Source organism: Brachycentrus maculatus, unplaced genomic scaffold (assembly GCF_059751285.1).
Source record: "Brachycentrus maculatus isolate JH-2025_06_01 unplaced genomic scaffold, ASM5975128v1 h1tg000865l, whole genome shotgun sequence".
Taxonomy (NCBI): Eukaryota; Metazoa; Arthropoda; class Insecta; order Trichoptera; family Brachycentridae; genus Brachycentrus; species Brachycentrus maculatus.
This window is the reverse complement of record NW_028281591.1, coordinates 138,245-160,601: the sequence shown is the minus strand read 5'-3', so window position 1 is coordinate 160,601 and position 22,357 is coordinate 138,245. Positions and strand designations below refer to the sequence as shown.

The 22,357-nt window shown below is 33.9% G+C and overlaps 2 protein-coding genes across 4 annotated transcripts in view; both read right to left on the bottom strand.

Annotated features, from left to right (window-relative positions):
• Positions 1-271: 271 nt before the first annotated feature.
• On the bottom strand, positions 272-5,196 carry LOC148299986 (beta-keto L-gulonate decarboxylase-like). 2 transcript variants are annotated; one of them, XM_088275422.1, is made up of 8 exons: positions 5,092-5,196; positions 3,167-3,297; positions 2,991-3,089; positions 2,156-2,331; positions 1,568-1,747; positions 1,161-1,257; positions 843-1,009; positions 272-570 (listed from the first exon to the last, which is right to left on the bottom strand). In XM_088275422.1, the coding sequence occupies exons 2-8, from the start codon at positions 3,255-3,257 to the stop codon at positions 397-399; spliced, it is 984 nt and encodes a 327-aa protein (XP_088131548.1). In that variant the 5' UTR covers positions 3,258-3,297; positions 5,092-5,196; the 3' UTR covers positions 272-396. The 2 variants fall into 2 exon arrangements, with proteins under 2 accessions (XP_088131548.1, XP_088131549.1); XM_088275423.1 differs by lacking the exon at positions 1,568-1,747.
• A 1,314-nt stretch (positions 5,197-6,510) lies between these two features.
• The window catches only part of Vps13D (vacuolar protein sorting 13D), a 43,422-nt gene continuing 27,575 nt past the window's right edge, over positions 6,511-22,357 (bottom strand). For both annotated transcript variants that reach the window (XM_088275424.1, XM_088275425.1), the window contains 19 exons: positions 21,824-21,974; positions 21,067-21,295; positions 20,427-20,616; positions 20,074-20,256; positions 19,752-19,967; positions 19,404-19,634; positions 18,736-18,914; positions 18,505-18,649; positions 17,981-18,180; positions 17,311-17,512; positions 16,540-16,720; positions 15,614-15,792; positions 14,863-15,093; positions 14,089-14,451; positions 12,511-12,693; positions 12,157-12,331; positions 10,943-11,252; positions 10,277-10,543; positions 6,511-9,488 (listed from right to left, as the gene is read on the bottom strand). In XM_088275424.1, coding sequence (XP_088131550.1) covers positions 9,266-9,488; positions 10,277-10,543; positions 10,943-11,252; positions 12,157-12,331; positions 12,511-12,693; positions 14,089-14,451; positions 14,863-15,093; positions 15,614-15,792; positions 16,540-16,720; positions 17,311-17,512; positions 17,981-18,180; positions 18,505-18,649; positions 18,736-18,914; positions 19,404-19,634; positions 19,752-19,967; positions 20,074-20,256; positions 20,427-20,616; positions 21,067-21,295; positions 21,824-21,974 — 4,038 coding nt within the window. In that variant the 3' untranslated portion in view covers positions 6,511-9,265. The remainder of the gene's footprint in view (positions 9,489-10,276; positions 10,544-10,942; positions 11,253-12,156; positions 12,332-12,510; positions 12,694-14,088; positions 14,452-14,862; positions 15,094-15,613; positions 15,793-16,539; positions 16,721-17,310; positions 17,513-17,980; positions 18,181-18,504; positions 18,650-18,735; positions 18,915-19,403; positions 19,635-19,751; positions 19,968-20,073; positions 20,257-20,426; positions 20,617-21,066; positions 21,296-21,823; positions 21,975-22,357) is intronic.

Below are 22,357 nucleotides of genomic sequence, written 5' to 3'. Positions count from 1 at the left end.
ATACTCGTATATTGATATGTCAAATATACAATGTAGAATCTGCAGAAAATTAGTTATTATATTACACAATTACTAATATATAATTAAACAACAATATAACTATCAAAGAAAAATAATAATTATGAATGTTAGATTGAACAAAACTACCTGAACCAAATTTTTATTCAACCTTACAAACAATACGTAAAATTCATGTAGTTTATTATTTCCGAAGAAACTCCAAATATGTCGTAGTGATTGGACCAAATTTCAAACACCCAGTTATTCACTATTTTCTTATGCATAAAAATTACATAATTGTATCTGCAGATCGAACTTTATTTATAAAATGTCTCCATATATTATATTTAATACAAGCCAATTCTTAGTGTATTAAGACAACAAAAAATATTTTTTTTAGTCTCTCCCTATCCTGTGTGTAACTACTGGAGCATCAACTCTGACAATATTCTCCGCAATAGCAAAATATCCCAAATAACTGACAGTCTCGGGAGTCACATCAATGTGGTAGTGTCCTCCTTCTCCGTGGTGACTGAATGTATGAAAATGTTGCACTCTCAGGTCCAAATCCTACAATATTTCCATCAATTAATATATTATTAACATTTAAAAATATATTTGATAAGGTATCCTATACGCTAGTATGGCTATTTCAGCATAGTGTGGATAAATGTTTAAAGAAGTTTTGACATTTGTGTCCGTCCAGAGTACTACTTTCGGGGGCTAAAAAACGCTTTAAATGGTAAATTATTTACTTTTTAACAAAATTCTTTTAATAATTATGTTATTAGAAAGAAAAACAAGTATGTATCATTCTTTTTAATATATGTATATTTACTTACTGGATCGTGTGAAATGAGTGTTCCAACATTGATGAGAGGAGCAGACATGTCAAAGAAATGCAGCCAATTATCAACATCTTCATCAGAATTTAAAGGAGTTTTTGAAAAGTCTGGCATTATATGCTCTTTACTTTTTCCTTCTTTCAGCAAGAATGTACCTCCCAAGCCTGTAATGAATAATTATATACTCTTTTATCTGATAAAATACATATTATTTATTTACATTTTCATTACATAAATCTCTGTAATGCAGCCGAAGTACTTATGTAGAATTTAATTGTACAAATGTATGCAACTATTTATTTTTATCACACTTACCAACAGGTTTTTCTTTATAATGCTCTTGTAGCGTCTTTCTTATAGAAGTTATAAAATCATCACCTCCAATCCTTTTTTTACACTCAACTTTGATTACCTGCAAAAATAATTAACAGATAAATTAGAATATTCCCATATAAATGAGGAAATAAAAATAAGGAATGTTTTAAAATTGATTATATTAATTGGTAGTTGAGTTGGTATAGTACACTTCACAAGGTCACACTAACAGAGTTGTGGATAAACTGGAGTGGTAACAATATGTAATGTGTTTTTCAAAAAAAAGTTGTGATTATTCTCTACTTTTGTCTGGGTGTTTTTTGCCACTCTGGATTATTGGAATCCTTATTATATTCTGTGACATAATATAGGTGTACTGTATATGAAATAAGATATTAAGCATTTACCTTCTCACGTTTACCTTGACTCAAAAAGAAATTGGCCAACAGGGCACACCGTGTCTCAGTTTGAGGTAAGATTTCCAGTTTGCATTTCCCTTCTCCGTTGGGAGCTCCGATAGGTACAATGCTGGCGATTCTGGTTTGTTGATCTACTATACCATTTTTAACAGATAAATTTATAATCCCCTGAAAAATATAATTGGTTAATGCGTACAAAATTTTGATTTAGGTCCCATCAACATAATAATAGTATGTAATATTATAATATAACACTGTTGCGGCAACCCAGTGAACTAAATTTTGCACGCGATTGTTCCTTATTGCATGGAATATAAAGAAAATTCAACAGTCAAAGTTATCTACATTGTCAACCATGAGCAGAATGGTGAATGATGATACATAGTATAAAGTGACCACTAATGACATTATAGTAAACCCTTTAATTGAACAGGCTACAGTATTTTCTTCTCAAAAAACTCATTTGTCTCTCTTGAGATAAATGTAAAAAAAATGGTAACGGTCTCTTAGGAGTTAAATTTTGTATTTGTGTGCAAATATTTGGACATATTTATCATAAATGCATGTTCATCTAACCTCACAATTAACACCCAAATGAGGCCAGGGTCCTGCTCCGGCTCCAATAGCATAGACAGGATCAAATCCGGTCAACTTACAAATGTCTGGAACATTATAAACCTTCTCACGAGTCACCAATGGCAACAGATATGGAGGTCCTCCAATGTCAAAAAGCTCTGACCTTCCTCCAAGACCTATTCAAAGAAATGTGTTTCATTAATTGATTTGGCAGTCACTTTGTGGTAAAGTCAGTCCATCGAAACACGTGTCACAGTAGATTTTAATAAATAGTGGTATTTACTAAATAAAGAAATGTGTTTAACATAAGGTTATAATTTCTCAATCTAAAAAAACATTATTTTATTACCTGATATTCAAGAAATAGCAAAAAAGATTAACATTTTTGTAAATCTAAAACAATGATACAATCTTTGCTATCAGTTTCATTGTTTTTTTTATTTGATTAGACAGTGAAACAATGTTACTGAAAATATATATATTTGAATCATTTAGATAATAAAAGTAATCTCACAAGTGGATCATTCATTTTAAAGATATTTAATAAAAGTATTTTCAATCTATTGTTATGAAGAAACTAATTCACTGCCCACAAAGGAATATTAAAAGGTCAGTTAAACAAATAAAAAGCTTCCATATTTTACGAGGCAATTCAATTTGTCTAGCTAATATCTCTGCAGGTGAATGACTCTTTAATGTTTGATGTTATGAATAAAATAAAATAAAACTTAACTAGTAAAATAAAAATTAATAAACCTTTTTACAGTTTTAATGTTATGTGGTTTTATATTTCATATATAACAAATTGTTAATATCTAATAAATAAAAATCTTACCTGGGCAAACTAATGTGAAGGGCTCTTCAGTAAGGTCTGGACAATCTACGACTTCCACGTTAACTTCAGAGAAGTTTTTAACAAGGCCTCTAGACAAAACTGTAAAAATAATATAACAAATTGTTGTAACTATTTAAGAACAAAAATATATGTAATAGATTATCTATCTTACATACCATTCACTACTTCCTCTTTATCAGGTTGAAATAAAGGTTTTCTAATCACTGGAACAGTGTTCAAATCCACGTCTTTACACGTACTTGCCATTATTACGTCTGCTTTTATTTATGAAAAGTTACTTCAAAACCTTTGTAAAACAAACAATTATATACGAAATAACTTTATACATAAATAAAATCTGCAAAATTAAACCATAACAAAAGCCTATTTAAATAAATAACAAATAGTTCTGTCACCCATGACAGTCACCTGCTGTCACCTGTCAGTTTCATTATTTACCTTTGCTGAGCTATGTAAGTAGGTACCTACTTACCAAAGTACATATGGAAAAATCCATTACTAAAACTCCTCATACACTGCTAAGCAGTGGGTATTTAATTAATTTTTGGCAGTGAGCATGCTTGTCAAATACATTTGAGACTGTATACATCCCTAAGGAAATTATGCAAGTAGGTTTTCCTTAAATAAAACTGAATACCAACATTTTACAATTTTTTCAACTATTTGGAAGTATTGGATCAATCGGATGTGCTGGGTTACTAAGGACATGCTGGAACATTTGAGGGTATGATGAATATAGTTAGTGGTTGGGGAGCTTAGCTCAGACGATATCTTCCAACATGAGTAAATGCGGAAAATGTCGGTTTGAATATATTTATTTACAACATTTTGAGTGTGTCCAAATACTTGTTTACAAAATCTGGATTATCTCCAATTACAGGAGTTATTTTCATATTATTTTTTGACATCTCATCAAAGATGAAGAAGAATATGGAAGTCTGGGCATTTACGGGGCTTACGACCGCCATAGGCTGGTTTGAGTGATCACTTTACACACGTGTAACATTCACCAATTCTACCCATTATTGACAACCACACTACTCAAATTCTTGGAAGTTCTATATATATGAACCAATTTAGAAACCTTGTTCATGAATCACTAAAACTTCACTAGAGACATCTATTGGTGAGATGTAAAGAAGCTTTTTATTAAGCAGAAACTCTTATATTAGTATGTGAGATCCGAATCCCGGATTATAATCACACACATGACCAGACTTCCATATTCTTCTTCATCTTTGATGAGATGTCAAAAAATAATATGAAAATAACTCCTGTAATTGGAGATAATCCAGATTTTGTGAACAAGTATTTGGACACACTCAAAATGTTGTAAATAAATTATCTGGTCAAATTATAAGCTTAATAATAAAAATGAAAATGGTATTTTCTGGCGTTTCTCATGTGTGTGATTATAATCCGGGATTCGGATCTCACATACTAATATAAGAGTTTCTGCTTAATAAAAAGCTTCTTTACATCTCACCAATAGATGTCTCTAGTGAAGTTTTAGTGATTCATGAACAAGGCTTCTAAATTGGTTCATATATATAGAACTTCCAAGAATTTGAGTAGTGTGGTTGTCAATAATGGGTAGAATTGGTGAATGTTACACGTGTGTAAAGTGATCACTCAAACCAGCCTATGGCCGTCGTAAGCCCCGTAAATGCCCAGACTTCCATATTCTTCTTCATCTTTGATGAGATGTCAAAAAATAATATGAATATATTTATGTTTGGAGACTGCGAGCAAGCTGGAGTTTGAAGTTGGGTTGACTTTTTTCATACAAAAAATAAGGAAATATATTGAGGAAAAAACAATACATGCATCAAAATTCTTATTTATTTTATAATTTTTGGCTGTTTGTTTTCAATGAGCAAGAAGTAAATTGAATTAAAATATTAGTTTGAAACAAATAATGTTACTGAGAAAGACTTAAAAGGAGATTGTATCATTCAAGCCCAGTCTTCACATGAATAGCAAATAATTTTAGTGTGGGAGAAGCCCTACAAGTCATCATAATCTGGTTTATTTCTCAAAAACAAAAAAAATTGCTTGTTGAAAGAAATAATATAATTACCCTTTTAATGAGAAGATTCTACAAAAAAAAGTTGACAATATAACAGTGAACTGACGTTCTTCCTTTGATAATAAACACTACTGTGATAATTGGAGTGTAAACTGTACATTATTTATACTTATGTGATAAGAATTTACTTATCTTTCTATTATCCTGTCTAATTTCTTATCATTTTCAAGAAGCATTATCATTAAACATGTTCTATATAAGCATTGTAAACTTCTTTTATAATGGACTAAGTAATTTCAATTGGATTTACTGCGATCTATAAATTTTCTAGTCTCAGAATATTTTTTAAATAAATACCAGTAGAAAGATATTGTTTACCAGAGCAAAATAACATGTGGCCCCGAATATACGGAATACAGATTGAAAACCTCCAAAAAATATTGTATTTAAATACTTCGGGTTGTAAAGAAATGTCTTTTGAATTTTTATTTGAAATTCCTGTTAGATTAAAATTTAAGACCATATTTTTAAAAAAAATGCAGATTTTTTTTTTTTTGCAGATGAATAAAACTGCCCTGTCACAGTAGTAATTATTATACAATTTTTATTTGAAAGTATTATATTTAAAATATTCAAAATTCTCCTTCAACATTTTTCAAAGCTGATATCAACTAAGTATGCCGTGCCAAATGCTTTAGAAAATTAAAAAAGTAGGAAAATAGATGAAATGAGAAAAAAATACAACTTAAAACATTTAAATTATTCAATGACTATAGAAAACTAGTCTTATCTTAGTTATAATAAAATTTTAAAAAATTTACTTCTAGATAGAGAAAATAGCCCATGATAATCTTAATTTTGTAACAATTTTACTCTGCATATTTACCATTCTATAATGTAGGTACCATGTATATTATGCCAAAATTGTTTTGACATAATTTTGTTTGTTTGTAAAAGTTAATAAATTATGTACATTGCTGCAAAGTATAAAGGTGTATATTTTTTTTTGTCAAATTGACGTTTCATACCCTTTTTGCTTGAATAAAAAAAAAAAATATGTATTATTTTTAAAAAAATCTTTACTTTATTTCTGCTAATAAATTTACTTTGTAGGTAAATGTGTTTTTTCCCAGCTATCTTTGTTGAGATTCAGTTCATTGGATTGTTTGTTTTTTTGTTGTTTTATGTTTCTTAGAAAAGCTCGCTGCATTTTCTTCATTTATGACTTTGTTATCATGTCTCTTGACCACACCTCGTTGACCAAACCTATAACCACAGGCCACAACAATACAGAGGCAGACATTCCTAAAGCCAGTGAGTAATATAAAAATAAAATAAAACAATAAATAATATATATAAATATTTTTATTAACTTATAGGTACTTAAGCACCATTTGCACATCATTCATTATGTTATATTTTATTTTATTTCAATAACAATTACACATTGTAAGTAGTAACTTACAATGTGTAATTGTTATTGAAATAAAATAAAATAAATAAACAAATAATATAACCTTTATTATGAGTACATAATAAAGGTTATATTATTTGGTATCCATAATATATCAATCGACATATTATTTAAGTAAACATAACAACAAGATTACTAGTTTTTGATCTTCTAGGAGAGCAATTTAAAATTATAATATCAAAATAACAAAAACCGGGTAAAATTTTTGTTCATTCTTCAATCATTACCTGAGTAATAATAACTAATCTACTGGAAAATTATCATAGCAACAAAATTATTAGATAATTTGTTTTTATTGAAAGTCAAAAAGTGTAAACTTTTTAAATAAACAAACAAAAAAATTATAATAATTTGTTGAATAAAAAAATACTGTTTGTGATTCTCTGTTAACTGGCATATAATGATAATAATCTAACAAATCGATTTCAGGTGATAGGAGCCCAATGGTTAAGTTATTATTTTATATTTATATATATATTTTTAAAAGAGTAGTAATTACTTGGTTATGGTATTTTTACCATATAAGACAAATTTTATTTATAACCGTAAATATTTTTAATGCGTGAAAATAAATTAAAAAGGGTAAGTACTAATTACGTGCATGTTCACATTATGTTTGTTAATGCAAAAATATATTTAAAAATAAATCATGTAAAAAACTACTTTATAATAATTTTTGGCTAAGATTATATTCCTTGTTACACACCTCTTAGGCATAAAATTAAACAGTAATAATAATAACAAAAATATGAAATTGAAATATTACTTTTATAATTAGGTAACATATTTATATTTCTCATAAATATTTAAATAAAAAAAATAAACAAACAACTCACACAAAACAACAATGGTAACATTTGAGAAAATATACATATCTGATTATAATTTTAAAAAAAGGTTGAATGAAAAAAAATCTATTGACATTTAACATAATCATTTAAATTTTTGAAATCAGATTTCTTAATAATGTCAAAAACACAAGTGTAAGGATTTGTATTTGTAAAACAATAAAACTGACATAATTTATGTTTTTTTCTCCTAAACGTAAAGAATATAATAAAATTTATTATAGGAAAAAATAATTTGAGAATATGTAAAGCAAATTTTCGTAAAGTACTATCTAAAAAGCTCTGATAATACAAAAGGAAAATAATGTCATATAATGAACAATCTGTCACCGAATTACAAAAATGTGTCATTTATTTTAAGAACTTGTGTATGCATTAAAAAAAATATTTGTATTGTTAAAATGTACATAAATATTTGAATTCAATATGTAGTATACATATTTAGATAAGCTTAAATAGCTTATGTTTAAAAATAAAATCAAGATGTGGAAGAGTGAAGTCAAATATGGCGCCTCTAACGAGTCTGCGATACTGAGTTACCACAAGCCAACTCAATTTTTTAAAAATTGAATAATTATAAAATTTGTCACATATTACTCATTTCGGCTGTAAAATTACTAGGACTTAAATCTCGCATGGTAAATTATTTTTTCCAGTGCTGCACGGGAATCTCGATATTCATAATCTAAATGTTAAATATAAAAATAAAATAAAAAGTCTACAACAAGGAGAGATCATCACCATATTGAAAAAAGTTTCATTCAAGTAAAAGTAAAAAATATTTCCGAAAATATTTAATAATAAATTTAATTTTAATTTGAAATTGAAAAAAGTAAATAAATACTATATGTATAACCTTTTGTTTTACGAACCAATAAAAACCACCAGTGTTTTACATGAACAGAGACAGTATAAATACGACAGTGATTTCTCATCTTAAACTAGTTTGCCTATGCAATATTTAGGATACAATTTATTTTACATATAGCTTATACTTATTTGCTCCGAGGGTCTTCATATAAGTAAAAGTTCAATCAAAACATTCTTTATCAACATTTTTGATACAACTATGTTTGTTTACTTAAGCAAACCAAAACTAAACTATTGTAAAAACTACTGTCTTTTCTCAGAAGTCTATTAACATTTCTTCCAGGAAATGATGGATAATTGATTTTTAATTTATATTTATAATGTGTTAAGGCATTTTTATGAATGTATATAATGAAAAAATGACACATTGTCAGTTTATGTGTTAACAGTGCTAACTCTATACTGGCAATATGTGGAATCTTGAAAAATAAAAATAAAACATTTGAATATTTCACAAATTTAAGACTGAAATCCGGACCCTAATAATCTACTAACCCATAGTCTTAAAATAATCTAAAAATGATAGTCTGAAAATAATGCAATATTTTATTTACTAATGGTAAGTGCTTAAAAAGGAAAAAATACGGTACATAAACAGAGGCCATCGCGTCATTTTCAACCGCAGAAGACCATAGAAATTTCAACAATCAGGTGTATAGGCGAGTACAAACAGACTAATAATGTTAATGTCTACATTTTGATTGTGTACATAATCGTGTACTCGCTCCGTGAATGAAAATTACTCTAGCTATCAAACCCGTGAGTAACAAAGCAATGTTCAATTGTCACATTTTACCTAGCCTCAAACTAAAATATAAATCTAATAGTCTATGAAAAAAGGCCATAGAAATCAACACAATATAGAAAGATTCCTTATGGTAATGATTTAGTGGTTGCACCATAAACATTAAATACTGTTTGATATGGAAATGTGACACTTGGATATTGCTGCAATTGTTACCGGTAATCTCATTATGGTTTGGTACAATTGTTGGTAATTGCTTTTAACAGTCAAGTTATAGAAATGATCTATTCAGTCATAATCATAGTCAGCTTCCTGAAGGGTGTATAGCTTTTCGTGGAACATGCACTTAGCGTAGTTGACCTGGTGCGTGACCCAGCGTGCTAGGTCAGCTGTATCACACTGCACTTGGGGTTTACGTACTCCTACACCATCTGGCCCGTCCACTCGAACTGTCAGCTCGATGTAGTGGAAACCAGCACCTTTAGAGACTGCCTGACAGCTTAACAGATTACTAGAATAAAAAAAAATAATAAATAATAAATAGCTTCGTATTTACATTGAGCCATTGAGAAATTACTGATTCATTTGTTGAATAACTTGGTAAAAATGGAAATAAAGATTGATATCTTTTATTGACATAATTACTATTAGTTTCGCTTACAGAAATTACATATAATCACGTATGTATATAAGTATCTGGTAAATTTGTGGCATTGACGCAACCTTCAGCTGATGTTGGGGGGCTTTTTGTAACATGGCGCAGTATTTCTGTCGAAATATTGAATATTATCTTTCAAATCGAAGGCCGATTATGTACACCTTATTTTTTAGATTTTTGCACTAAAAAAATTCTGGTGGTTTCAAATTGTGTAATCTGGATGGCCTAGTGGGTATATGGTATAACTGAATTTCAAAGTAACATATCCAAAAAATGTTTGATGCAAAATGATCATACAACAATTTAAGCATTTCTGCTGTTTTCTTTTTGGCAAATTTCCCTCCATAACAAATCGCAACTGGATTGAGAAATGTCTAAAAATACAAAAATGGCGCTAAATTTTGATAGTTCACTTAACTTTGGCTCACCCTGTATTAATTCTTTACAAATTCAAATAGCAAACTCCTTAAGAAACACAGGGAAGCTAACAGAATATAATATTAAAATTTTCACTAGAGCTTGGTTGGTGAAATTAATAAAAAATTATTTTCTTTTAGGTATTAAAAAATATATATGATAATAATAGTATAAAATATATTAATCGAATCTCAAGTATTATAAAAAATGTGCGAATAGCAAACCTCAAATGTGTTTCTATAACAATATTTGGCTCCTTGGTTATACAGGTGAATATCCTCAGGTTCTTGGTGGAGACGAGCGCTCGGATGTCGTAGGGGTGATGGCGAATGACATCATAGGCGAGGAAACCCTCCTGGTAATCTCGCGAGTTGATGGAGTAGAGGTGCGTGCGCCCGGTGCTCTGGGAGCGCGAGTACCGCGGCAGCAGCCCGCCCGGACCTAACGGGCAGCGCGGCGGGCGAGACCGCTCCGGGATCCAACGCTCTGAACTAGTCACAAAATTTACATCATATATAACTCACAGTCAATAATGGCCAGCTGATTATATTTCTCTGAGAAATTAAACTAAACTTAATGTCACAATAGCGAGTAATGCAATACGTTTGTAGTCGAGTCTTTCTTATTTGATTTTATTATACATGGCAACCGGCAACTGTACCTATTATATATTCTACTGGATAGCCTAGTACATCAGCCTAAATAATACAATATTTTCAATTTTGGCGACTATACATCTAGCATTTGAATATGTTCCTCCGAGAGACGAGATTCTTTAGTGTTGAGTGAATTTATATTATTTTGAGTCAAAATAAAATAAATTACATAACACTTTGTAAGGACGAGAATATGAATTTGTGTTGACTAATTTTCACCGCATAGTATAATACCTTCTACTGGTGTCTCTCAAGGCAGCGGCCGTCTCGGCAGCCAGGTCGAGCACGCCAACCACGGGCTTGGTTACGGTGCCCACCAGCCCCTTGCCCACCCCGGCCAGGAAGCCGGGCAGCCCGAGCTGTGCTCCCTCGTAGCTGTGCTTGGCGAGAGAGGTGATCCCGCCCAGCAGCCCGAGCCCGAGCCCGCGCATCCCGGCCGCCAGATGCCCCACGGTGCCAGCGCCCCCGTGCCCGCGGATTCGCGCTCGCGTCTCCTCGTGAGCCTCGTCCAGGATGACACGTCCCAGCCCGTCTCCCAGGGACTCTATTTAAAATAAACTTCAATTATTACATGTGACTGAGACATTTTGAACACAGTATTCCTCAAAAACTGCGGGTTTTATATTTGCACCTTTATATATTTGTAAATCCGCCTCCGTGGTGAAATGGTCAGCGTGTTTAGCTACTGTCCTGGAGGTCCCGGGTTCGATTCCCAGGGGGGGGGGGGCAAAAATAAATATTAGTGATTTTACACTGTAATATTTATTTAATACTAGTTTAATATTACCCTGGATTGGTTCCTGAAGCGCAAGAGTGATCACGTTGCCTTCATGTAAGTAATGATCAAGATAACACTGCGTCGATTCGATGCAGTGTCTTATGCACCATTGGGTACGGATAAGGGTTACAAGTAAGCAAAGTAATATTTGTAAATAATGTTTGAATATTTTTTTCTTCATTTGTACAACTTCCTATATTATGATAGTCTAATTTATAGTCTGATTCGATATTCCAAATTCTTTTACAATCTTCCAGATGATTATGTTTCCATTTTCCACATATTTAAAAAAAAATCTTCAGTTCTAGTGGTCACAGAACAACCTTCCCTATGTTCATCTTAATATTCACATCACAAATTCTTCCGCACTTGAATTCACACACCACCATTCAACTATGTCATGACGTTGCAGAATCCCCAAAAATGTTTTTTTTTTGTTGTTGGTGGAATTGAGTAAGAGACAACCTTTTTAAATAGAAATACTCAACACAATATTGCTTTTCGCGTCCATTTTAGCAATAAACAGCATTTTGCAATAGTCAGCGGTCTGTTGCAGGTAAACCGTTTCAACTTGTCATTCAATACTTTACATGTAAACATATTAGATTATATAATGAATGCGGGTCAGTGGAACATATCAATCAACCCTCATATAAGTAACTTTCTTTACCTGTAACTTTAGCAGCAGAGTTGGATAAACCATGAGTAACATTTTTGACTAAGGCACCAACATTCCCTTCATAAATTAAACCAGAAACGCCATCGGAAACATCTTGAACGAAACCCAAGGGATTACCGAGAAAATCTACTGAACCTAAAATGATAGCTGCTTGCCATTTTAATTCCTGACAAACACAAAAAAAAATCAATTAGAGAACATTTTCTTTTTTCATCAATTGTGAAATTTTTTTTAATAATAAATAACAAAGAACGTCCTTATCATTGGACGATTGCCTCAGAAATTAATTTTAATGTATATTTTAAATAAAGAAACATCTCATAATAAAATACTAAGTACTCTTACATCTTTGTAATGTTTAATGATTGAATGCCTCAAAAATTGACTGGTTTCGAAAGGATGCCATCTTATAAATGGTTCCAGTTCCACGCCGGCATCCTCAAACTTTATTAAAGTTAAACCGAGCCTCCTTTTTAATGCGGTTAATCGTGGTGTCAATTTTCCAGCAGTTTGCATACTTAGTCGAATCTTTAAAAAAGAAAAACAATGTGGATCAATAAATTGAAACAAATTGCACATTATAAAATTCAGGGGGTTATTTCACATGATAATACAGAAAAGAGAATGTAACCATACTTTTGAAAAAAATATGTATTTTATCAACGGCCAAAAACAAATATTTTGGGAGAAATTATAAAAAGAAAAATTGCAATGTAAATATGAATAAAACACAAACATACAAAAAATTAAATGCACCCTTTTTATATAGTATGTATTATTTATATCGAAATTCCCGCTTACTTGGTGAAAATAAGAAAGAAATAATTGCTTCGTGTGAAGTTGAAAATACAAATAAATATAGGGTCCGCCATCTAAAGTTTTTTTTTTCAACTAGTGCTTATTTCGTGAATGGTAACACTTAGCTCATGTCTGATTTGACAGATAATTAGTTTTATCCTTCCGCTGAGCGAATATGGTTGTGTATACGCTTGAACAACGCTGGGAAATATTGCGACATTACTTTGAAAATCATGGTAATGTTGCAGAATGTGTGCGAAAATTGCGTACGGTTTTTGGAAGAAGAGAAGCACCGTCAGCTCCGTATGTTCGTTATCTTGTGAAAAAAGTGAAAGAAACTGGCATCCTCATCGATAAACCAAAGCGTGAAAAGCCAAAAACAGTGCGTACACCCGAGAATATCGATGTTGTGGCAGAAAGTGTGCGTGAAGCGCCATCAACATCAATTCACCGTCGTTCTCAACAATTGAACATTTCGGAGACATCATTGAGACGAATTTTGCATAAAGACCTTGGTATGACGCCATGCAAAGTCCAATTGGTTCAGGAGTTGAAGCCAACTGACCATCCAATGCGTTTTCGCTTCGCTGAGTGGGCCTGCGATCGACTTACAGAAGATGCCGATTTTGCCAAAAAAATCATCTTTTCGGATGAAGCTCATTTTGATCTTGGCGGGTATGTAAACAAGCAAAATTGTCGTATTTGGGGCACAGAAAACCCGCACGCATACATTGAAAAGCCGGTACACCCAAAACGAGTCACTGTTTGGTGCGGATTTTGGTCCAGAGGCATAATTGGGCCATTTTTCTTTGAAAATGAGCAAGGAGTGGCCGTTACAGTCAATGGCGATCGTTATCGGGCCATGTTGAACGGATTTTTGTTCACAAAAATTGAAGAGGAGGATATTGGCAACATTTGGTTTCAACAGGACGGCGCTACGTGCCACACAGCCGAAGCTACACTCGATGTTTTGCGCCCTGTTTTCAAAAAAAAAAAGTTATTTGGCGGACCCTTTATATAGAGAAAATTCTTTTGTAATAGGAAAACACATTAGCAGGAGAAATAACCTTATAAACTGGCCCTGAAGCATGGTGTACAAGGCAAATAAAAAGTTAAGGAAAATACCTGACTGGGGAAGAGCTTCAAAACCCCAAAATAGTATCTTTTCGCATGAGCAGCAGTCACTTCGGAGAGTATTTTCTGTGTCTCAAAATCAGTCTCGTCTGGTTCTTCCTTGTCCAATATTTCCTCGCCCTCTCCGCCGATACCCGCCCAGAGACAGAGCTTCAGTAAGAGTCTCTCTTCTAAGTGCACGGATATAGGACGGACAGTTATGATGAAGTGCTTGAATATGTGAGCGTTGTACCGAGTGTCCGGTGGAGCGGCAACTCTCTCCACGGACAACTGAATGGTCGGTAGTACAACGGAACTACTACTGCTGCGACTCCTCGTAGAATGAAGCAACACTGGACACGGAGTCCCTAAGAGCTGTAACAAAAGAGTTTGCTTATCAAAATAGATATATATTTAAATAATTTGTGATGAATGAAAATTAAAACTAACTTTTAAAAAAAATATCTGTGATTCATAAAATGGCCTCATGTGCATATGATTGCAACACTTGGTTAGATAAGTCAACAAAGGTTAGAGAGATATAGAATGCAAACACAAACAACTTTATCTTCCTGGTTCATTTTAGTTTATACTCGCAAATGTGTCATTCTATTTATTTAAATTCGATATTAGAGAATGTAATGTCAAATTATTTTTGTATATGGGTTTCAAATCAAATTGGAACAGATTTTATTTAATAAATATTGCACAATCAAAAACGATAATTCGTTGTAAACTGAGATAAGCTTAAAGGTGATTTATTCACCTTTACAAAGTTTTTGTTACCTGATTATCACACTGCACATCTTGCACACTGAGATTTAGTGTTTGTCCTCGCGCCAACCAAACATTTTCCAGTAAAACACCCTTAAAATGACAGAACACCAGTTCCAGGGGCGGAGCTCGGGACACAAGAGAGAGACCCACTCCTCCAACTGCCACGCGGAGTTGAATCTCCGCGAAGGTGGATTCTACTTGCGTGCTACCTTCTGAACGCCCTTCACACCAATTATCCTCCTGAACATAGAATAACTCCAATACTATTATGTCAGATTTTAAGCATACATAACGTAAAAAAAGGTATTTTTTATGTGTATACAGTGTTAGTCTTACCTAAACACTGTATAATTTGTAAATTTAATCCGAAGTACTTAAAATTCTTATTTTATAAAGTTCGGAAATGGTCAATAAAGTTTACAATACAAACTGTCATTAAAATTTTCATTTGTCGTTAATGCCAATCACTTCACTTAATAAGAGTAGTATCAACATTGACAATTTATTGACCGTTTCTAGGGGTACTTAACTGTATATTTACAGTGTGTATGTTTTTATTGGAAATGTAAAATTTCTGTATAAACTATCACCAATAATGAAACAAAGGCATTGCACAGTAAACAATACGTTTTTATTTTTTTAGAGGATTTTTTAAGAAGCAATTTATTTTAAGACGGAAATTAATTTAGTTTTACAGATTTATCAAAGATAAGAGCACTTTATTTTTGTATGCGTTGTAAAATCATAGTGCTGAACTTACTGATTGTTTAACATCAGTAATCTTCACAACTCTGGTGGGACCATCAGTGACGACACATACATGAAGTTGACCAGATCCGGGGCGCAGAGACTGACTGGAAATGGCCTGCTCTATTGGGATTCCATTGTCCAGTATATGAGGACCAGGGGGTGCCGGAAGACCCAAAACCACTCCATTTCCTAAACAATAATTAAGTTAATAACATAGTTAACAAAATACTAACAATAAAAGGATAAAAGTAAATAATAATACGGAAAGAAGGCCTTAAAAATAACATTATTTTGATTAATAATAATAATAACTTTTTAATTCCAGCTTAACTAAGTGATGGCTGCAATACTTGGTCAGCCATATATGTTTCACAACAATGTTTTATATAATGAAATTAAAATTACAATAATGAACAAACAAAAAACCACCAAATTAATTTTCCTTATAGTCTACTATTTGATTCGACCTTTCAACCTATATAATCCTGATCTATTTTGACAAACATCCTTAGTGCATATAAGACCTTGGCCTTTAGTGCATGTCATTCTGCAATTCTTAGTTACATTGATCCTCGACTAAAAATGCATGTAATTAATGTTTTCTGTGGCTGTATATATGTGAAGAGTTCTATAATAGTGACATGTAGTATTGTTTGCATGCTGGTGTAGTGATTGTCCTAGTGATTGGTGTAGTGAAGATCAGGGTACGTTTCAAAACCGGTAAACTAAAATCTCAGTGAGTAGTTATATATTACTAACATTTTTGTAAAAAAATTCAAACTGACTAACCACAAAGTAAATATGTACTATGAATATTAAAAATTATAATTTAAATAATTAGGTTTTGAGGAAGCTGCCAACATAAAATTACGTAATGTAAAAAGAACTTATGTTTTATTAAAGTCCCACACAGTACAGTCTAAATATAATAAGAACCTTCTCTCAGTCCAAAAAATCCATCAAGTGGCTGGACATTCATGTTGTTGTGTGCGCAGCGAAGTCTCCCATCTGAGGTGAAGTACCAGGTCTGGGTGGAAGTTCTCCGCGGGTTCACTCGACGAACACACAGTCCCACCATGGTGCTGGGCTGCGGGGCCGGGCCTTCGATATCCAGAACCTTCGTATTGAAAATAATCATTAATGATCATTTCAAGAGAGAACACTTTCCATTCCTTGACACGACACATCATTATTTAGTAATTCTTGACAATCTCCAAGTAACGTAATATTAATATCTTTCCTCAGAACCCTAACTGTAAATTATATCATCCTTTCCTTAGATCATCTCCTTACCCCCTCAATTACTTACATTTCACAAAATTAAGACTAAATCAAAAAATAACATATTGATTACTTGGATTGCCAGACGTCTTTGACGGTCGGTTGACTGGGACATTCCCGGTTTTCAGGCAAAATCCCGGTGTCCCAGCTGGTGTTTACTTTAAGATATAGTCATTAATTATTACTCCCCGGTTTAGGTCCTAATCGGTAACCATTTACATATTCATAGAAAAGAGAATAAACTACTCTCTAAAACACCCTAAACGGGTATGTACCCTTAAATACCCGCAATGCTGGGGGTATTCCGGTGTCCTGGTTGAACATTTCAGAAATATGGGAAGCCAACTTATTAGCAGCAATCCCAGGGCAGGTTAAGCGGCGATCCAGTAGATACTATATTTTTTGTTTCAGAGAGAAATGTCATACCATAGCATGAGGGGCGGAGACGTCCGGGGGGGCGTGGGCAGGCTGCGGGGGGGAGCTGCCCTCGTGCAGCAGGTGGCCGCGAGGACTGAGTCTCCAGAGCTGCGAGCGCTCGCCCGCACGGCGCCGCGCCAGCACCACGCGCCCGTTGCTCGTCACCTCCAGCACCAATTGCAACGACCCCAGCTCCGAACCAGTGTCTTGCCTGAAAGAAAAAAAGTGAAACTGAAACGATTGAAGAATGAGAAAGCTTTTGCAAACCATGTCCGGAAATAACGAGGTCAAAAGGGTTATAACAAAATAACAAAATGTAAAATGAAATGAGGAGTGGAAAAAGAAAAAAGTGAAACTGAAACGATTGAAGAATGAGAAATCTTTCACAAACCATGTCCCAAAATAACGAGGTTGAAAGGGTTATATATTTATAACCATAACAAAATGTTAAATAAAATGAGGAGTGGAGAACCTAAGTGGCCCAGTTAAGAAATAGGAATCGAGTTGTGGCAGAGTGGATGTGAACCTAGAGGCTATGAGTCAAGAGTCTAAGGCCACTACTCACGATAAGCATCATAATACCCTATTCGTATAAAATATTCAGTGAGGTTTTTGTGCATTTCTAGAAGTACATGTGGAAGTATTCTGTAAGTCTGAAAATTAAAATATATCAACTTACTTTTTATGTGTTCCAGTAAAAGCGATATAGATAAAATTTTGATATGTTAACGATTTTACTTCGTCTAGTTTGTGCAGATCGATATTAGTTCCCGTTCCTCCGGGAGCCTTGATAACTAACATCGCAACACCACAAGGCTCGACCAGTGCCCAGGGTTTAGATGTATGGGCTTTTAACAGCGATTCATCTTTACATCCAAACTGTAATCAAAATAAGTGTGAGTGATACAGTGAAAGTCCGTTTTTTCAAAATTCAAGGAACAAAATTTTTCAGTCGCTCAATCACCAATAAATATTTGAATTTTCGCAGTACTTCACACATTGGCAGCCATTGTAAAATATTTCATAAAAAGTTTTGTCAAAATATCTACACAAAAAAAAACCAACAAAAATGCTTTTGAAATAATTTTTTTTACAAAGGATAGGGTATTAAAGAAAACGTGTTATAACAAATAATAGAGTAGATTTTAATCCGGTAATACAAAAATAGTTATGGTAACAATGCGATAGGAGAATTTTTGTCACCTGATGGAAAGTTAGTTGAACAAGCGAGTAGTTGTCGAGGCGTATTGGTGGCGGCATCGTATCAGCATCAGTAAATACAATAAAAAAGGTTGCTCCTTGCAAAACCACTTCCAAGCGTAGGAAAAAGCAGGCAGCATTATTATCTCTGTAATTCAAGAAAACCATTTTAAATCAAGGAACATTTCAAATCTGTTTTTTTTTTTACAATGGAAACAGTCGGTTAGATCGTACCTAACATTGATGTGCAAGGAATGATTGGTATCAATGCGAAATCCACCAGACCAGTTACAATTGCGCAGATCTAAAATTCTAACGCACAATAGCTGATCTCGATCCTGTCTCGGCCAGTGGAAGGGCATGGAGCATCCCGGTATGGCACTTGCATGGGATGCTACAGCTCCAGGATCAGCCTATCAACAAATTTGCGTACAAAATTATTATTTTTAATGGATTAAAAAAGGCAAAATAGTACACCCAGTCCTCACCATCAAGTCAGATAAAAAAGTCTCAGTATGTATAAAGCATGGCGCACCACATTGGTTCGTCGCGGTCAGTCCTAAACTCCACATTTTTGAATCTAAGAGTGGAATATATTGTGTGGAAAATAGATAAAACAGTTCAGGATAAATATGCAATTTGGGAAGCAAGTGGAGAAGAATTAGGAGGAATTATGAATTGAAAAGGGGAAAAAGTATATAGCAAATACAGCTAGGGGACTCGCGTTGACATACCTATACTTGTACAAACTCGTGACAAGCTACTGCTAAAGTATACTAGTCTATTGTACCATGTGTACGATAGGTTAAAGTCAGAAAATGAGCTTTATAAAAATAGTTTATGTGAACATTAAATAAGATGGTTGTAGTGAGAAGTATTTGTATTACATATGGACGGCTTACCATCATGGTAGCGTGGCACTTCTGAGAAAACTGCAGATGAAAGGAAGTGTTGTTATGGATTTGGAATCGTGGCGATATAGTGCATATATTGGTGTGCCTGTATCTGCCCCGGCCGGGTCGAACCGCAATACCGACTAGCAACACTCTCTCGGCCACGCTTGCCCCTCCGATATTACCCACCACGAGACGGCGGACCATTATACCAGAACCGAGACCAAATGGCGAACACCACTGAAAAATACATTCAAAATTAACAATAAATATTTCTGTTTGGTGGGTCCAAAGTGTAGAATTTCAATATCACACGGCTAACTGAAAGAAAATTATGCAAAATGTCAATAAATTAACCTGAGGTTGTCCATTTGGTATGACACCAGCTCCTACCCTCGCTACAACTGTTGGACTACCATCTGAGTCGGCGAAACTAAACAAAAGTGGGGCAACCATCCTTGCGATTTCGTGTTCTTCAAATTGTCCCGCAGTTTCAGTTGGAACACCTTCTTGGCGAAACACTATTGGCACTCCTGTTCGATTTACAATCCAATAAGCTGCATAGATAGACACCTGGTAAAAAGAGACTAGATTAGTTAATATGGGATAAATCGTCATGACAGTGTTGATGTCAAAATTGTGTAACCAAGATTTATTTTTAGTATTGTATCCAATATACCTTTATAGTATCGCTCCTTTTGATGGAAATGTGAGCATTTAAGGTCAGTTTTCTACCGGACATATCGGAGAGCTTTAAACGTAGAGAAAACGAAGCTGTCGCAGTTGGAGGAATAACCACAGCGGCTGCTCCTGGGAAACCTTCCATATATATTGAGATCTCTATGATTTTTTGAACATCAATCTAAATAGAAACAGATCAACTTTATTATCATAAATTCATCGGAGGAAAAAAAGCAAAGGCTTAAAAGTTTACAGTTTAATTTAAAATCAGAGAACATAAAGATTTTTTTTTTAATTTGATGTTTCAGGGACAAAGTATAAATTTTGGAAATATATCTGAAATTCATTTACCTGAGATAATGGTGCAGTTTGGCCGGGTGCTATCCGTCCCAAGCCTTGATCAGATTGGGCTGCTTTATAGTTCAATTCAACGGGAAGCAAGTTAACTAGTCGGACTGGCGGCTTCAGCGTCAGAACGTGACCTGGCTGAGGTAATCCTCGCTCCATGGGATAGTGTTCCCGTCGCATTATACAACAAAATCTGAAACAAATCATTGCATATACTACTAGAATAAAGCATCTTAGTGATTTAACACTCCTATATTTATTTAATATTGTCCTGGACTGGTCCCTGAAGCGCAGGAGTGATCACCTTGCCTTCGTGTAAGTAGTTATCAAGAGAACACTATGTCAATACGATGCAGTGCCCTATGCACCATTGGATGCGGATAAGGGTTAGAAGAAGATATTTATCTATATGTACTAGTCAATTGTACATATTATTTGACTAAAAGAATAAATGCACAAAAAGTACCATAACTTTATTTTTTGCTATCTTTGATATGTCACATTTCATGTTAAGAAGGGTTAGAAGAAGAAGAATTAAACACCCTCTGTATAAACTTATGTGTATCAACTTGGTAAACAGAACTTTCAGTCTGGTAAAATTTATTTGTTTATATTTGCTTGCAAAAAACAGGTCCGGACTCACCTGTAGGATGTCTGCGTATTAGAATGACAGACGTGCGGCAACTGCAAGGTGTCCTCGGGCGCCTGCCTGGCGGCCAGCCTCCAGTCCAGCGGCTGGGCGCAGTACAGGAAGGAGGCGCGCGAGCACTGCGGCCGCACCCACATGGGCGTGGGGTTGTGGGCCAGCGGGACGCACCATGTGTCGCCACTCTTCACCTGCGCGGAGCGGGCGCCCGATGAACTCGACCAAGCTGCTTAACAGATAAGTTTAATTTATTATTAGATTAAAACCAATATTTTTAGCTTTTCCACTTTTTTATTTGACCAGCGACCGGGTTTCGTCGTTACCGACATCATCAGACTGGTTTAATATAGATAAGTTTAATTTGTAGAATGGTTTGTAATTATGGTAAGCTCTTCCGTCAGATTAATTTGATAATTTATCACTCTTCAATGTCCTTTTGTTCGCCTCCGTGGTGTAATGGTAAGCGTGTTCAGCTACCGTGCTAGAGGTCTCGGGTTCGATTCCCGGGGAAATTTTATACTTTATCAAATATTACTTGTTAATTTATCAAATATTACCCTGGACTGGTCCCCGAAGTGCAGGAGTGCCTTCATGTGAGTAACCATTAAGATAGCACTGCGTCAATACAATGCAGTGCCCTATGCACCACTGGGTGCGGATAAGGGTTAGAAGACAAGTGTCTTCTAACCCATAACAAATCCAACATTTTAATATCATTGTGCGCTATTCATTAATTTATTAATATCTAACTTACATGGACTTTTGTCTGCTACATTGTCGGCTCGGACTTCGATAGTTTCTGGCAGCTGATTAACCAACTGCAGAGCAGAGCGTACAGTAACTAATTTCCGTGCAGAACCTTCCAACGAAACTGCAAATACTACTCTTGCTTCTATATCACTGCTCTGAAAGTTTTAATCAAAATGAACATACAGTGAAACCCATATTTTACGTTTTTAAGGGATTGAAAAAAACTTAAATGGCAGGAAAATGTAAATGCGGGGTATTGAAAAAAAAATTTAGTTTTATTTATTTTTTGTGGAAATCATGTAGATAAGATTTTTGCATACAAAATTCTAAATGGAGGGAACGTATAAATTGGGGGTATTGAATGAACATTTTCAATGAAATTTTTTGTAAAAATTGTAATGACTTAACAAATAAAACAAACAAAAATTCAAATGATGGGATGGTGGATGTTAGCATTTTACTGGCTAAAATTTAAAGATATCGGCCAATCACAACGTTGAGCATCATACACTCACCAATCACAAGGTCGCTTGCCGAC